The 18,193-nt window shown below is 38.6% G+C and overlaps 1 protein-coding gene across 2 annotated transcripts in view; it reads left to right on the forward strand.

The window, feature by feature from the left end:
* The window catches only part of spats2 (spermatogenesis associated serine rich 2), a 111,160-nt gene that overhangs the window by 38,383 nt on the left and 54,584 nt on the right, over positions 1–18,193 (forward strand). For both annotated transcript variants that reach the window (XM_078534570.1, XM_078534571.1), the window contains exons 3-5: positions 7,821–7,900; positions 10,579–10,687; positions 12,977–13,026. In XM_078534570.1, the coding sequence (XP_078390696.1) occupies positions 7,821–7,900; positions 10,579–10,687; positions 12,977–13,026 (239 nt within the window). The remainder of the gene's footprint in view (positions 1–7,820; positions 7,901–10,578; positions 10,688–12,976; positions 13,027–18,193) is intronic.

Genomic DNA, 18,193 nt, shown 5'->3' on the forward strand with positions numbered 1-18,193 from the left:
TGGAACACCTCAGAACAGGTGGTATTGGTTGTCCTGGTTGCTAGGCGGATGCTTCTATTGCTAACGTATGGGTGTGTTATTTTTAGCCTTGTCTCTAAACAGCTGGGGAATTTTGATAATGGGATAAAGGTCACTTATAAAAGTTCATTTTGTTTGCTGTATTTGAAAAGGGAGGTGACTATTGACAGTGTGCACCAGAACAGTTCTTTATAGACGTCACACAGTGATTTTGTAGAGACACTGATGATGTTTCATGATATTGTGATTATCAGTCATTTATCTGGATATGCAGTGCTCTTTGACCAACTCTGATACTATTCTTTTGTATCATAACTTACAATTATGTTTTGGGGAGAGACCATGATCATTGAGTTTCCATGCCACAGTACAGTATTGTGTTTGACATAGAATGGTTGGTCACTGGTTCCCTCTTTTCTTCACACACACCAATTTTAATTTCTACCCTCCCTCCCTGTCTTGAAGTTCTGGGTTATGGATGTTTTTGTGTCATTAGGATTTCAAACCAGAAAACTCCTAACATTTAATTAGGAAAATACTTGGTGCATGGCAAGTGGAATTGCCTCATGAGCTAAGGCTTTCATTTGAAATGGATTTCACCTTATGCTACAGCCACATAGTGGACAGCAGGAATCACTTAGGAAATAATTGGGCAGTCTGTTCTTGACATTGCCAGCGTATTCATGGAAAAGACCAGTTGAATGAGAGTAAGGTTGAGTAAGCATATGACAGTGCTAGTAACTTGTAATCCTAGTATAACCTTTCATGGTAACACTAATTAGGAAAGTTCAGTTCCCGTATGTTCAAACTGCTTGCAAAAAATGTTTTTAATGTTTTATTAGGTGTTTTTGTTATAAGACATAGGAGCAGAAATTAGGCCCTTCGGTCCATCGAGTCTGCTCCGCCATTCAATCATGGCTGAAAGGTTTCTCAACCCCATTCTCCTGCCTTCTCCCCATAACTTTTGATCCCTTTACCAATCAAGAACCTATCTATCTCGATCTTAAATACACTCAATGACCTGGCCCGCACAGCCTTCTGTGACAATGAATTCCATAGATTCACCACTCTCTGGTATGTAATGGTGACTGGAAATGCCATTTGGATTTTTATCTTTGGATCAGATTGGGTTGGTTTGTTTTTGCACAAGCCTTTTTTCAAACTTACAGAGCTATGGAAGTTGTGGAAAATGCACAATAATGTGTAATTCAATTGCTAGTAGGCTTGTGTTTGTAGTTTGTTCAAAGGAAAGATCCAGATTCTAAAGCACACAGCAGTGAATAACCAAACATTTGTGGCCAGAATGATGAGCCCATACAATGCCTTTCCTTTGACGCAAGGGATGCAATATCCTTGTTGGAAATGTGACAACAGTCTTAAGTACAAGTATTTGAGGCGGGCCAAACAGGAACTAAAGTGCACACTATAATGTGAAATTTGGAATACACCCAGAGTCTGTTCTGAAACACTTACAAAATGCAGAGAGTTACCATATAAAAATTCCATAGTGCTGTTCAGAATGGCTTGCTCTAGAGCTACCAGAAAAGCAGGCAACTGTTTCTTTAGAAAAAATAAGTTTGAATGTGCAGTTTTTGGTAACAAAGGAGACTTTTGAATTTAATCATTTTGTATTTTACCTTGGTAGAAGGTAGAAAAACAAAAGTATCTTTTTTTTATTTTTGACATTTGCACCATGCTCCTCCCATTAAATATTTCTACTGGCAGAGGATTCTTTTTGCTCTAAACTTGGCAGAAGGCTGTGTGTATTCAATAACTTGTAATCCTCATTGCATCCTTTGATTGTCCCTTTTCTGTCTGTATTCTGTTAACTCAATGTGCAGACCTGTCTAGAGAAATATGAGGGTTCATCTCCATGACATTGTTCAGCGTAACAGAATAAAGATGATTTTGTTTCATTGGTACTAAGGTCATTTGCCCTATCTTTGTTCAACCACCCAGAAAGTTCCTAAAGTCCCTCTCATTTCAACATTTTTTCCAAAAGAGATTCCAGAGCTTTTGGCTTAGCTACTTTTCCTGGAAGCCTGTTCCATGCATCTGTTACCCTTTGTGTGAATAGTAATTTCTTGAGATCAATTCTAAATTTACGTTTTCACTAGCTTGAATCTATGTTACCTTATCTTACGGTTTAACTTGAAGTTTATTTTTATTTCCTTAACAATCTTGTGTAGCTCTAAGATTAGCTGCCTGCTTTCAGACGGTAAAACCCAAGTTTCTGCAGTCTTCCCCTATAATTTACCAAATATAAGATGCAGCACACGTTTTTATTGTATAAACATTGGGTGTTATAAATGTTAAGAGTGGCCTCTGGCTACAGCAAGGACTGATGTCTTTCGAATTTGACCGTAGTGATTTTTAGAAATGCAGTAATTTGGAGAGTTCTGTCTCCTGACACTCTGTTACAAAGCTGATGCCCTGCATTCTATGCAAATAATGGGCCGTAACCTCCAAGCTTCCCAGCGTCAGATTTGGAGGGCACCCCAAAGATGAGCTGGGGAATCCCTCTGGACGTCACCGCGCGTCATTTTACGTGTCGGCGAGCAGGGCCCACCCCCGCATGCTGACCAGAAGATTCAGGCCTTAAAGTGAGGAGATGGGTTACCAAGGGGTTAGTCATTTAGGGAAGTTAAAACAAAAAAAAATTGGAAAAAACTGTTGTTGTCTAGCAACAGGGGATCAGAGAGAGACCCACAGAGATACAGGGAGAGACAAGAAAAGCAGTTTTTAGTTTCATTTGGTATGTATATACCACAGTGAAGACAGTAAAGGTCTAAGACTCTCTCCAGCTGGAAATAATGCCAGGCTGTTAAGGAATGCAAATGTATTGCTCTAAAGTTAAAGTAATAGTGAATTTAGAGTGAGTTTTCGGGATATCTCAAGGTAGATACCAATTGTGGAAGGACATCGAGTGAATGTTCAGAAGTCTACTGGAAAAGAAACCTCTTTGCAACTGAACCAGCTCCAGCCTTGGTTTGGAAATAGTGGTGGTACTTTACTGGAGTGTTGGGTCTATAAGGATATTGCTAAGATAAAAGTGATAACGTGAGTTTGAATAATTTTCTTAGTGTCTTTGTTGAAATCTTTCCAACCTTTTTTGTTGTCCAGTGTAATATAGTTCATGTTTCTTGTTTAATAAATGTTTTATCCTTTTGTTTAAAAAGTCAACAGCACACTCCTGTGAATCTGTTTCAGTAAGTACCCTCCACAATTTTTTTTTAAAAATATGGTCTATCAAGCCAGGTTCCATTCTGGGATCTGACTTGTCCAGTACTAACATCAGCACAATCGTGCATTTCTACTATATGCATGCGGGATCATCTCAGTTGAGTTCCTGGGGATTTTTCCATTCCGCTCAGAAGAATGGAGGGTGCATACCAAATTGGGGGTGCAGGCGTGAGGGTTGGGAATTTTGCAAAGTTAGAATAGAGGGAGGCTGCAGGGGGATTTGAAGATGGAGATTCCAGAGTTGTTGCTCTATGCGATATATGGGCATGATTGTCTTGGCGTTCATTTATTCCAAAATTTTCCACCTTTTCTGGGGTTCATCATTTTTCCATTCCCATCTTTTAGCTACTACTTGACCTCCAGTTGAGTTGACAGTTGAGAGTTTTTAATTGGGTGCAAGGTCTGCCCCTGTTGTTTAGCCATCTCGCAGCTCCACTGTAACTTTATAGAGCATTTTAACTAGTACTAAGGAATGTGGATACAGTGCATAATACATTACTTTACAATAGTGTGTGGATGTGGAGTGAAGAAAGTTATCCTTCCACTGGACTATGTAGATATTACGTTCAATGGTGAACTCTTCCTAAGTGATTTCCTGAAGAGACAAGATAGTCAGATAATGCTTTCAAGAAGAGAAATGTGCCTTTAGGGTTACATATATCTAACAAGTAGAATGGAAAAACTTGCATGTGTGTCCAATGTTATTCAACCCTGAACATTTGCATTCACATTTATACTCTCTAGAGGACGTGAATCTGATCCCAATAAAAAAAATATGCCACAGTGTTTCATATAGTTCAGATTTTCTGTATTTGTACATAATCCAGTAATGCTCAGTCTATTTTATAATCAAATATTTGTCTGGCATCTTATTGAAGGAATTGATTAATATAGTATTAATTGGCAATATTTTCAGGATATTGATAACTGAAACATATAAAATTGTTAAGGGGCTTGACGGGGTAAATGCTGAGGAAATGTTGCCTCTGGCTGGGGAATCTAGAACACGGGGTCACAGTCTCAGAATAAGGGGTCAGCCATTTGGAACTGCAATGAGGAGAAATTTCTGCACTAAAAGCTGCTCTCCTTGTTTTCTTTTTCAATACGTGCAATACCCAATTTTAATAATAAATCTTCATAACTTGGGGCTGAGCCCTGAACTGAATTCTCTGGAAGCTACACCCTTAACCCATGAAAGCAGTTGCACTTGCAGATAGAAACATTATACGCAATATTCCAACTGTAGCTGTACTAATGAGTCACAAGGTTAAAATACCCTGTTTTTTGCAAACAAAACGTCTTTGAGGTGCATCCATAGTACACTTACCCTTGAATGGCCACACATTCTCTGGACACTTTCAGTGAATGATTGATCATCATAACCAAACCTTTTTGCTTTTCCATATTTTGCATTTCACCCAATACCCAAATTTGCTAGTCCACTTCCAAGTGGCATCAACTCAACGAGCATATGCCTTTAGTAGTATGCATTAATTTTTTTGTTTCTACATCGAAATCTATTTTATTGTGGATCCTTTTCAGTGATGATGCTCTTCCCTTACTTAGTTGTCTGACCAGGTAACAGTGAATGAAGAGATGAGGTGTTCCTTAGAGTACACATGGATTTTCAGAAAACATTTCATACATTTCTGCACCTAATACTCTTAAAGATGAACAGGTTTTTTCCTGTCCCTCATCTGTTTGCTATTGCTAAAGCTAGTTTTGATTACAGTTATTCTATTATTCATTCCATGTACATTTATATTTAAAATCAATGCAGATATTTTCCGAAAATCCAAATGTATGTGTCCACTGAGAATTCTGTGCCTCCTAACTTAGGTTACATTCTCAAATTATTTCGATAGGCTCGTTTCCGAAACCATACTTTGGGCTACAGTGCACTTCAGATGAAAATTAATAGCATCTTGTAAAACGTCATTTGAGTATTTTTCGCATTACTGGTCTGTGACTCTTGATTTATGTCTTCATTTTTCTTGGTTCTGAATATCTGGATTACATGGGCCACTGGTTTGGTACATGTTGTATATTTATGGAGCTACTAAATACATAAAGCATGCCCTCACCAACCTCTTCACATATTCTTGAGTAAGGAGTCTCATCTCACCCAACTACACTTAATGCTTCAGATTTATATTCACGTGTGATGTCACAAGTTATAAACTTCAGAACCATTTTGTTGTGGATAAATTCTAAAGCAACTCAAGTAGGAGCCAAAACATGATGCAGGAAGGTCGACATAATATGGAGCTTCCACCAACTTCTCTCGTCCCGCTCTGCCCGCTCCTCGTCCGTCTCTCTCTCTCTCTCCTCCTCTCTCTCTCTCTCTCTCCCCCTCCCTCCCTCCCTTTCTCCCTCTCTCCAGCCTCACTGTGTGCTGCATTCAATTTATGAATGCATTTTTTGAAGATTGAATCATAAACATCCCTGTTAATATTGGTAGATCAATGGTTACCATGTTCATATGACATCCTTCTGTTGACTATTTATCCACAGGTGTTTATCTGTTGATGATAAATGGGTTACCGTATCCATTAAGATAACAGAAAAATGTCATGTGAATGAGCAGAGATCTGCAAAAAGAACCATTGAATTACTATCAAGTGCCTGGAACAGATACTCTGAGCCCATTCCTTCTGATACCATCCACTGCATCATTGATATAGAAATTGAATAGGATGGGTGTCAGTGGACAGACTTGCCTCACTGTTTTGAGATGATAGGTTCAGTAAGTCTTCTATCTTGTCATCAATGGATCTTGGAACTGGCTTACACACCCCAGGTAAAATCCAAAATTTAACCTGTACTCCTGAGGACCACAAGAGGCATGGCACTGGGTCCAAAGCCTTACAGTAATTAATGAAAGCAATATAATTGGGTTTCTTCTAAGCCATATAATGCTGCACAATCTCCTATAAAGCGAGACCTATTATGTTGGTGGGGTTCTTCTATTTTCACCTCGTTCAGGTATTCTTATGGATAGAAGCAACTGTAATCTTGAGGAGAAAACGGTGGAATTTGTGTCTCAAACAGGATTCCATTCAGCCTCGGAAGAGGTAGCTTCCAGGCAGATGGTGGTCCCTGGCACTCCGACCACTCACTTCCTCCCTTCCCCTCCTTGCCTACGGCAGCTTTTAAGAATTTGGTATGGTAGTGTGAGGTATACAAATGCCTAAAAGGGGGAGATAACTGCATAGAGAAAAATAAATTGGCCGCTCCAAGCTAAACGACTACACTCCCAACTATCCCATTGCTCTGGGTAATGATTAATAATGTTTAAAAAAAAATTTCTTTAGCAAAGTGTTCACATTAACTGGTGTGCCCTGTACTTTGCATCACTGCAAGTAACTTTTCCTATGTACTTGTCCAATGTCTGTGCTGTAACTTGATTTTCTAGTATGGGCTGTAGGATTATTATGTTCAAAGATCATGACCTTGCGTTCTCTGTTATACTGAGGATTACTATACAATGTGTTCTATTCAAATTTAAAGCTGTACATTTAGATTTTACATTAAGATATGCATGTTATAATGCTTATTCTATCAGAGGCACTTGTATGTTGGCTCTTCTGCAAAGCTGAAAGTGTGTTGTTGGCCACATTAAAAGAAACACATGAATAGCACCAATCAAAAACTCAAGTCATATGAGTGTTGAATTTTTAATTTATGAACTAGATACATTTTTCCATGTGGCAACTTGTTTCTTGGGTGATAAGGTTGTAAGACACTGTTCTCAATTGTTTTCAAGATTCTCTTGGCTGAAATGTGGCCCTTTTTTATTTAATCTAAAGTTTACAATAAAACTTCTCTGTAAGTAGCCAAATAGTAAAGGACCTCTTAATGGGCATTCACTGTGATGAGTTGCATTCTCCATTTTAATGGAACTTCAGTCACAACTAGGAATAATTTGCTGGGGAGAATGTATGTAGAAAACAGCTTGACTAGATGTCAAAGCTTTTGAGAAGTACCAGTAGTACTTGAAAGCTATCCAGGCATGACTGCTAATGTGGGGTCAGTCCTGTAAACAGTGATCTGCCCAATAATGAAAGGCCTTCACGCCAGAGTTCATGAGGCTCAAACAAGGGTACCAAAAGGAACTCAAGAAGCTGCCCCTTTTGCCAAACTCAACAGTTGATTCACTTGCTCCTCCAATGCTGCACAGGTGCTGGAGTTCTCATTGCATTGGAATCATTTTTAAGGTGAAGTATGTTTCAAAATCCTCCATTTACTTCTGGAAGCTTTCTGTAGTTCAATGAATAACTTTCTTGGAGTGCTCTTATCAAGAAGATTTTAAAGATAGAGTCATCTGTGTTACAATCCCTTCACACCATCTTGTATTAAAAGTATTAGATTTGAAAGAAAATAATTACATTTAAACTTGATTGAATCCAGAACAATCAATTAAAATGTGGTTTACTTGTGATTGTGACAGCTTCTCTCACTGTTTAAACTGTCAATTGAAATGTTAGAATACCAGTGAGAGCGTATATAAATGAAATAGATAGTAGAAAATTATAATTTTATAAGTCTTCTCTAAACAGATACCACTGGAGTCATGTTTGACACTCGATTCAAAGCAGTGATGGCCCAGGGAGGATCCAATGACAACATAAAGGAAAAGGTATTTTGTATATTTAACTTCCCATATTTAGTAAACAAGCCAATGACAAGAAAATGTACTCTTTTGTTCAGTGATTTTAGAATTCCCATTGCATTGTCAGAAAATGGTGGTTGATGAAATTAGATTTTTAATTAGACTATGATTGGGAAATCTGCCCATCGTTGTAAACCGATTTCCTGATCTCTTTCGTTGAAAATAATTCCATGGTCCTATGCTATCATAGCAACTGATTTTTAAACCTTTGTAGCTTTCTTGTTTATGTTGTACTGAATTTCTTTGGTTATAAATTTGTGCAATATTTTTAAGGATGCAGTAGTCTGGAGAGCCTTTTACAGTGGATGTTTGTTGTTTTCAACTTGCCAGCTAAGGATCACATCGACCTGGGTCCAGTCCATTGATATGTGTGGCTCAGACAATTGAGGTGAACCAATGTTGCACAGAAGGAAATGTCTGTCATGTGGTGGTTGAATGCAGTACTCATTTCAAAAGTTTTGTAGTAGCTTGCATCTGGCTATCTCAAGAAGACTAAATGTGGATGAATGCTTGTACTTTTCCCCTATAGATGGGAACATTTGTACATCAGTTGGAAATTAATAGCAGTTAGGTTTTGTGGAACTTTGCTGTGTGCAAACCTAACAATACAACCTAATGCCATAGCATGAAGTCGTCTGACTGTCTAACTTTATATACTTGATCCTAGAATAGGAGTTGCAATGTGCACTGTCACTTTTTCCTTTAACATGCAGAAGAAAAATTGCCCAAATGCCTTTAATTACTGTAACTAGTATTTGGACTGGTGTTGCAAAGTTTAAGAGCTTGCAAGTATATAATGTCCTATCACATCCTCAGAATATTCGAAAGTACTTCCCAATACTTACATATTATGCTAATCATTTCTGCTTTAGGCAGCAATTCTTAAAGAAGTGACTTTTTCTCAATCATGTTATTTCTTGAATATTTAAGCAGTGCATGTGGCTACTGACATTGGTTCTGCTCCCTCACGTCATCACACTCATTAACTCGTCCAGTTCCTTGTTTTCCAGAAATTTCACCAGCATTCCTCAGGTGGAACAAAAACATATATTAAATGGGTTGAAATAAGCATGGACAATCTGTTGAAACCTTTTGTTTTACTTTTAGAAGCAGGTACAGCTAGTGAAAACCCCTCCTGAAATCTCTCTAATGAATTTAGAAGCCAATTTCCCTTCCTTATAAAAAGATTAAGGTTATTTTGAATGGAAATCAAAGGTGATTTGCTGCCTGCTTTAATGCATTCCTACTGCAGAAACTGGGGAATTGATACCATTTTCTCACCATTCTGAAAATGAATTAAGATTTACTCATGCATCTTGGAAGGAAGGGAATGAGAAGAGTCAATATAAACTAAATGGTACAATTTTAAAGGGGGTTCAGGAACAGAGACCTCCAAGGTTTCACCTACATAAATCTTTGAAGGTGGCAAGACAAGTTGATCATGCTGTTTTTATTTTAAAAAGGCATCTGAGATCCTTGTCTTTCTATATAAATAAAGCATCAAGTTCAAAAGGGGACCTTTCACAAAGGGGCATGATGAACTCTGTACATACACCCAACCAGATTGATGAATTTTGTAATTTAGTGTTTGAATTAAACAAGTTCAGAGCAGCCTTTCTTTCATATGTCATCATGCACAATTTTCAAAAAAGGATTGTTTTATTTCAACCCCTTTTTGCTCTCCGAATGTTGATTTCCTTCTACTTTTCACTTGTAATTTTAAAACTAATTTGTACATTGAACTCAGCAAAGCATGATTGCATTCTTGCACCTATTCACATAATCCCTATCAGCACTTTTTTAAGTGCTCGTGACAGAAAATATCCTTCATTGTTCAAAGTACAGATTTCTCACCATGATTCTGAACTTGTAACAGATTAGCATACCGCATTGTGAGAATTCTTGATGCACTCACCACATCCCCATGGAACAAAACCACTTTTTAACACCAGAAAGTGTAATACTCTTTCGGGAACTAAGGACATAAATTGCTATAAACTAACTTTTTGTTCAGTGGTGATTACAATATTTTACATCCTTGCTCCCACACCCTCCATTATTCAGAGATTTCTAGACCACCTAGTGAGGTTAGGACTCTGCATTAACTCAACCATTAGATTTAATATGACTTTTGAAGCATATTTTCTCATTAACTATTTTCATTTACTTGTAAATTTAACCAAAAGTTCATCTTTAGTACACTGCAAACCAATTATTAGAAATTTGAACTGATCTGTCTGCTTTTGGATAAAGCAATAGGAGTAGAGTTAGGCGATTGTGTTTTCATTACCACACTTGTAGTCTGGAGCTCAGAATTAATGAGGATGAAATTCAACTTGGACAGCAACGCAAAACTGAATAAAAAAGAAAATCAGATGGAGTTTTGCGCAAAAGTGCTGCTGAGATGAATTTCATTCCAATGTGTTCTGGCCTTGTTTCCAGTATCCATATAAGAATAAGAGCCTAGTACACTTTGCATAAATTTCTAACTACAGAGTTCAGGGATATAGTTGCAATTCAATCGAAGTTGTTAACACAGTGTAGCTTTTCTCCATTTCAAGTCTTCGAGTTGTACCATGCAATGTGTAATTGTGTTTTGGATCATCTTTTGATATTACCTGTAATATTTGTACTTTTTTTCTCAGATTAGCGCTGTCCGTGCAATAGTTCCTAACAGGAGTAATAATGAGATAATTCTGGTGTTACAACATTATGACAACTGTGTAGACAAAGCAGTACAAGCTTTTATGGAAGGTAAGACCTTTTGCTTCGCTTTATTACATTTTTCTAATTCTAAGACTATATATAGCTAAATCCAACTTGCTTCCAAACATGTGCAGCAGCAATTTACAAATAATGGCCATTGAAGTTAAAGGTACAGAGGTCAGGAGCATACCCATGCTCTGTAAATCAACAATGCAAGTTCAAGTTATGAGCAGTATGGTTAGCCTTATTCTTTAAGGAACACATTTGCAATGATTCAGTAAATCTGGACAGGTGATGCTACAGTTAGAAGCTATTTTGAGCTGAACTTTTAGCATGACTTTGATATTTGTGCAATACATAAAATGTACCTCGTAATGCAGTCAAAGGAATTGCTTTATAAGTTTCAATTGCTGCAGTGCTTTTAGTGCTTTGTTTATAATTTTCTTTGTTTTCTCCTCATACTGGAAAATAACATCTGAAATAAAAACACAGCCATGGCTAAAACAAGTAAAGACTCGAGCTATATCAATACAGTACCAATTGCATTTTGAATAGTAGTCATCCTTTTACCTATATCTTTGTGATGTCAAATGATTGATACATCAAACTAAAATGGACTTTGTCCCATTGCATGCTGTTCTTAAACTTTGACTACACCCAAACTGAAGGGTACTTGATATGTGTTCTTCATCAGCAGACAATTCCAGGCCTCTGCTGAGTATAGCTGCTTATTTGCTCCACCCTATCGTGTAATCTGGCACTAAAATTTCAAAGTTCAAGTTCCAGTTGCTTTAAAAACTAAAGTTCCCCAGTAGGTTTCCCCAGTAGATATTGGGTTCAGTATTTCACAGGGGTGTTAGTCATTGCAAGAGTTCAGCCAATCCTCTGTACAGTATGGATTAACTCCCATTTACCCTTGTGCTATTTCAGGATTCCACTCACCAGAATATTTCCTGGTGGACTCCCAAACTGATTTGTGAAGAGGAATTCTTGTATGCTTTGCTTTCTTTTCATTTCTGCAGTCCAATTCCAAAAAAAATCCTTGCCAGGCTTGAAAAAGACCCAGGAAGAGACATCAAAATGTTGAATGTGGATCATAACTATATTTCCAAACTGAAATTTATACAATGCTCTTAGAAGCTAATCTTTAGTGTTGCTGTAAAAAGAGACATGCTGTTGAAGCTTTTCGTCTTGCACTCATCAGGACAGATGCAAGAATACCATATTTCAAGGGAGCAACGATCTTTCCTTTAAAGAAAACAGTCTTTTTTAAAATTAATCTTTCCTAGCCTAAAGAAGACAGTAGAGACCAACACTGACTGCCTGACTCTTCGAGGTTCAGACTCAAGATTTGCCATCTTAATTAAACTGCATTACCCTTTTATCTTAAGTGGATATAACTGATTAAAGGTGCTATGTGTTCTAAATATTGTGTAGATCTTTTAGACATACACTTTCTTTTCCTATCTTTATAGTATAATTTTTCAGTCTTGTCAACTATTGTGGCATTACTTCCATTTCCTACACTAGTCATCCTTAGCCCTATCAGATTGTTATTGCCAAACAGTGCTAAAATAGGGATAGTTTTGTGCTGTAGGCCCATGCCTAATAAAAATTAGATTGAGACTGCCCAAACGTAGATAGGACCCTTGTAGCTAACAGACAGAGGAGACATTCATCCAATCAGTTTGAACTGGATTTGAATCCAAGTGCCCACTGTGAAAGACCAGTACTCAACTCACTTCATTCTCAGTTCCCCAACCTTCCTTAAACGATGTTATTCCAGCAAATTAGTGATTTTAGTTACAGATTAATCTACTTTAATGAAAAAAATAACATTTCACCTTTGAAGAAACATTACTATCTTTCTGATGCTCTCTGTGATTATTACATTGTTTTCGTTAAGTAAAATACTTTGTGTAACTTTTACATTTTGTAGAAAAGCCTGCTTATGAAAAATGTAAATCCTCCTCATATATTCCTTCAATTACAAATCTTATAGACTCTCTGGTCTGTTGCAAATGTCTGCCCCCTGTCAAAAGTGGATTGTCAACTCAACTTTAAAATTCCTTTTTGGATTTTTACCAAATTTGACATGTTTACACAATACCAAATGCTCAATGGTTATCACTAACACAGAACACTTCAAAGCATAATGACATGAATTTCTGTTGTGCCAGAAAGACATTAACTGAAACACATTCCTGCTGACACAATGTTTGCAAAACAGGTTAGTTTTAGTGACATTGGCAAGTCTGTGTGCTTAGCTCCATAACGTTTTGTCTGCTTTTTGAATAATTCTTGCAATTTTTCTCCATTTTTAAAAATTTAATGAAGGTTATGCCGCAGAAGTTCTGAAGGAATGGAGTGTAACAGGAAAGAAGAAGGTAAGGATCATAACGACATAGGAATAGGAGTCCCTTAAGCTCCTTGAGCCTATTCTGCCATTCAGTTAAGTCATCACTGCTCTGCACCTCAACCCGGTTGTCACAAAACTCAAATCAGAGTGCATTCCTTTTATTCCCACTCAGTCTCCTACCTATCTCCCAACAATTTACAACCACCTTTAGACTTCCTAATTGAAAAACTTGTAAGCAGTGGTTGAAACAATTAGATGGTGCATTAAAGTAAAGTGGTTGAAAAGATCTTTTACCTTTCGGTGGAAGAAAATAACTTTTCACTTCCATTGTGTTGAGTTGTCTGGGCCAGTGATATCACCAACACTTCAGGACTGAGGATAGTATTGTTAGGAGAGACCAGTGCACAATCCTTGTGGAAGCAAAGTCCCATCTTCATACTGAGGACATCCTCCATTGTAGTTACTGTGCAAAATGAGTAGATTCAGAACAGATTTAGCAGCTCAAAACTTGAGCATCCATGAGACGCTGTTGGGCCATCAGCAGCAGAATTGTATTCCACCACAGTTTGTAACCTCATGGCCCAGCGTACTCCTCATTCTACCAATCCCCAGGCAAACCTGGTTCAATGAGGAGTGTAGGAGAGCATGCCATTAGTAGCGTGAGGCATACCTAACAATGAGATGCCAACCTGATGAAGCTATATCAGGACTACATGGCATGCTGAACAGTAGTAGCAGCATGTGATAGAGAGAGCAAAGCGATCACACAGCCAATGGGTCAGAACAAAGCTTTGAGGTCCTGCCATGTCCCATCTCAATGATGGCGGAGCCCAGTCTGTGAGCGCAAAAGACAGGGCTGGAACATTTGCGACCGCCTTCAGAAGTACTGAGTGGATGATCCATCTCTATCTCCTCCTGAGGTCCCTAGCATCACAGATGCAAGTCTAGCCAATTTGATTCACTCCACATGATATCAAGAAACAGCTGAAGGCACTGGACACTGCAAAGGCTATGGGCACTGACAACATCCCAGCTGTAGTACTGAAGACCTGTGCTCCAGAAGAAACCGTGCTCCTGCCAAGTGTTTCAGTTGAGCTGCCACACTAGAATCTACCCAAAAAAATGGAAAACTGCCCAGGGATGTCCTGTCCACAACAAGCAGGGCAAATCCAATCTGGCTAATTACTGCTCCATCAGTCTACTCATGATCATCAGCAAAGTGATACTCTTTTCGAGTTATCAACAGTCACAGATTGCAACTCTTTTGAGTACAATCACAGTTCTTGGTTTCCGGGAGTGGGACATGAACCCACAGCCCTCTGATTCAAAGGCGAGGGTGCTATGAACTGAGCCACAGCTGACACCTCATCAGCAAAGTGATGGAGGGCATTCTTGACGATGCTATCAAGTGGCACTCAGCAACAACCTCCTCACTGGCGATCAGTTTGGGTTCTGCCAGGCTCAGTTCCAGACCTCATTATAGCCTTGGACCAAAATTGGATGAAAGAGCTAAATTCCAGAAGTGAGGTGAGAGTGACTGCCCTTGAGATCAAGGCAGCATTTGACTGAGTGTGGCATCAAGGAGCCCTAGCATAACTGGAGTCAATGGGGGTCAGGGGGAAACTCTCTGCTGTTTGGATTCATACCTAAACCAAAGGAAAATGGGTGTGATTGTTGAGGCTCGTCATCTCAGCCCCCAGGACCTTGTTGCAGGAGTTCTTCAGAGCAGTATCCATGGACCAACTAACTTCAGGTGCTTCATCAGTGACCTTCCCTCCATCATAAAGTCAGCATGGGGATGTTCGCTGATGATTGCACAGTGTTCAGTTCCTTTTGCAATTCCTCAGAAGCAGTCTATGCCTGCATGCAGCAAGACCTGGACACTTGGGCTGACAAGCGGCAAGTAACATTCATGCCATGCAAGTGCTAGGCAATACCCATCTCCAACAAGAGAGAATCTGACCATCTCCCTATGGCATTTGGTGGCATTGCCAATGTCAAATCCCCCACCATCAACATCATGGGAGCCAGCGTTGACCCAAAACTGAACTGGACCAGCCATATAAATATGGCTTCAAGGGCAGGTCAGAGGCTAGGTAACTCGCCTCCTGATTCCCCAAAAACTGCCCACCATCTACAAGGCATAGGTCAGGAGTGTGATAGAATACTTTCCATTTGGCTAAATGAGTGCAGCTCCAACAATACTCAAGAAGTTCAACACCATCCAAGGTAAAGCAGCCCGCTTGATCAACTCTCCATCCACCTCCTTAAACGTTCACTTTCTCCATTGCCCGGGCTACGTTCCCCTCCAAGTCACACACCGTCCTAAGTATATGTTGCTGTTCCTTCATTGTTGCTCAGTCAAAATCCTGGAACTCTCTCCTGAACAGCATTCGCCAATATTTGGACTGCAGTGATTCGAAAAGGTGGTGCGAGTAGGTCGGGATGGGCAACAAATTCTGGCCTTGTAATGAATATGGAATGTGACCTGGAGAACTGATTTGAATCTTTTAATTGTTAAGAATGTTAGGAATGTGCATTCCATTCCATTAATGGGCAGTGTCTGGTTGATGTTAACCAGTCTCCTATAGAGAGTTTGTGACAAGTAATTCATCCACACCTAAGATTTTACACTTGTGTGTCTAAAGCCAACTTAGGTCAATATACATAAATATTACCCAAACTACGTTACACCATCTGATCAGTGTGTCTAAATTGGAATATGTGTAAATTTCATTTACCAGCTGCTAGTATATTTTCCAATATATGCTAACCCATTTTTTAAAAATCCCAGTTTAATTTGTGCTTTGGGCTTGAGAAAACAAGACCTTTAAGCTAGCTAGAGCGAAGACTCTTTATTTCTATTTTTGTGGACTAGATTCAAGCCCAGGCCTGAAAGGTGAAAGGGCAGTGTGCTAATCCACCACAGCACTTTGCTTCACCACCCCCCACCTGCGCCCTAAGGACTTGCTTTTCATCTTGTATCACTAAGTTCATGCTCATTCATGCCCAGTTCAAGTCCCCCTGGTGCTGTTCACAAATAGACTTTAGTTGCCTTTGTTTTTCATTTCCTATTTTTTTCAAAAATATACTTTTTATAAATATACTTTTTTATGTATAAAATTTACGAATAAAGTATATTACATGACTGTTCAAAGTTGACATTGCATAAAGTGTAAAACAAATCAGTTTCTTTACAGAATGTGGCACCTTGAGATGCCTTTCATCGCCTGTTTTCTGGTAAACCTTTAATGGACAGGCAAGCCACTTGCTCCAAATCCTCTCTAGCCAGCTTCTATGTGGCACTCCATGGTTGTATTGACCTGATACATCTCTTTTACAATAGCCTAGTTGGAATTGAATCCCTGTCACATGAGAAACAGCAGATAGAAACCTACATCCCACAAACAATATGGTCGTACAACAATACACTGCCGGTTTGAAATTTAATTCTCACCAATAGGCAGTTGCTATACCCACTCGCCTGTCAGTTACTTTTTTTGTCAAGTCTTACTGCAAATCTAAATCGCAACGCTTGCACTGCATTAACTGCTGAGCAAGATGTGTGTGTTAGTGCTCTATTCAGTATTAAATCCCCCACTGGTTTGAGCATTTAACTCTAATAGAGTTAATAAAAACCTTTTACCTTTGAAGCTTCGGTTCATATCCAGCAGAGACAAAGGTTTTTTTTCACCTGAAGAAATCTAGTTGAAGTGTTTAGATGTCCTAATAAAGCTTTATGTTCTGCAGAAAGGTCTGTTAACACCCCGCATATGTCTGCAGCACAATCCTGCTCCAAACTGGGCAGTCATTTGACAACTGTACAGAATGGTAATGTACATAATAGAAATGTTGCAGTCAAGGTGAAATTTTGCAACTGTTTTGAGATGTGTATGTCTGTATGTGTAGCTGTGTGTAAGTGAGGGCTGTTTAAAGTGATCTTGTCTTGCATCTGACCCCTATACAACCAAGAAATACTTGATGCTCTCATTGAGTAGAGAAAAAAATTATTTAAAAATGTAACCATAATATAATAGAATTTTACATTATGTTTAGAAGTGAGGTAATTCAATCTGAAGCTAGGGTGTTAATTTTAAAGTAAGGAAATTATGAAGGTTTGAGGGGCAAATTGGCTGAGTTGGATTGTAAAATGCATTAAAAGGTATGATGGTACATAAGCAATGGATAGTCTTTAAAGAATTATTACATAGTTTACCACAACTATACATTCCTTCAAGGCACAAAAACCCCAAAAAAACGTTAGTCGACTGGATAACTAAGGAAGTTAAGGATTGTATAAGATTAAAAGAAAGGGCCTATAAAGTTGCCAGAAATAGTAGTAAACCTGAGGATTGGGCGGATTTTAGAATACAGGCAAAGGAGGACCAAGAAACTGACGAAGGAGAATAGAATATGAATGTAAACTAACGAAAAACATAAACTAACTGTAAAAGCTTTTATAGGTACATAAAAAGGAAACATTTGGCTAAGTCAAATGTGGGTCCATTACAGGCAGAGTCAGGGGAATTTATGATGGGGAATAGAGAAATGACAGAGAAGTTAAATGTTTATTTTATCTTCTTCTGGCCCTCTATCCAGCTTCACCTGCTCCACCCCCCTTAAACAGTATAAATTTCATCACTTCACTTTAGCTCTGAAGAAGAGTCATACAGACTCGAAACGTTAACTTTTTTTTCTCTCCACAGATGCTGTTAGACCTCCTGAGTTTTTCCAGTATTTTCTGTTTTTGTTTCAAATTTCCAGCATCCGCAGTAGTTTGCTTTTATGATTATTTTATCTGTCTTCACTGAGGAAGATACAAGAAATCTAGAGATCCAAGGGGACTAGGGGCAATGAGGAGTTGAAGGAAATTAGTATTAGTAAGAAAGTTGCATTGGAGAAATGAATGGGACTGAGGGTTGATAAGTCCCCAGGACCTGATATTCTACATCCCAGAGTATTGAAAAAGGTAGTTATGGAGATAGTGGATCCATTAGTGATCATCTTCCAAAATTCTATAGATTTTAGAATGGTTTCTGCAGATTGGAGGGTAGCAAATGTCACCCCACTATTTAAGAAGAGAATGAGAGAGAAAACAGGGAACTACAGACCTGTTAACCTTACATCAGTAATAGGGAAAATGCTAGAATCTATTCTAAAGGATGTGATAAATGGACACTTGGATAATAATGATC

Source organism: Cetorhinus maximus, chromosome X (genome assembly GCF_964194155.1).
Source record: "Cetorhinus maximus chromosome X, sCetMax3.hap1.1, whole genome shotgun sequence".
In the NCBI taxonomy this organism is placed as follows: Eukaryota; Metazoa; Chordata; class Chondrichthyes; order Lamniformes; family Cetorhinidae; genus Cetorhinus; species Cetorhinus maximus.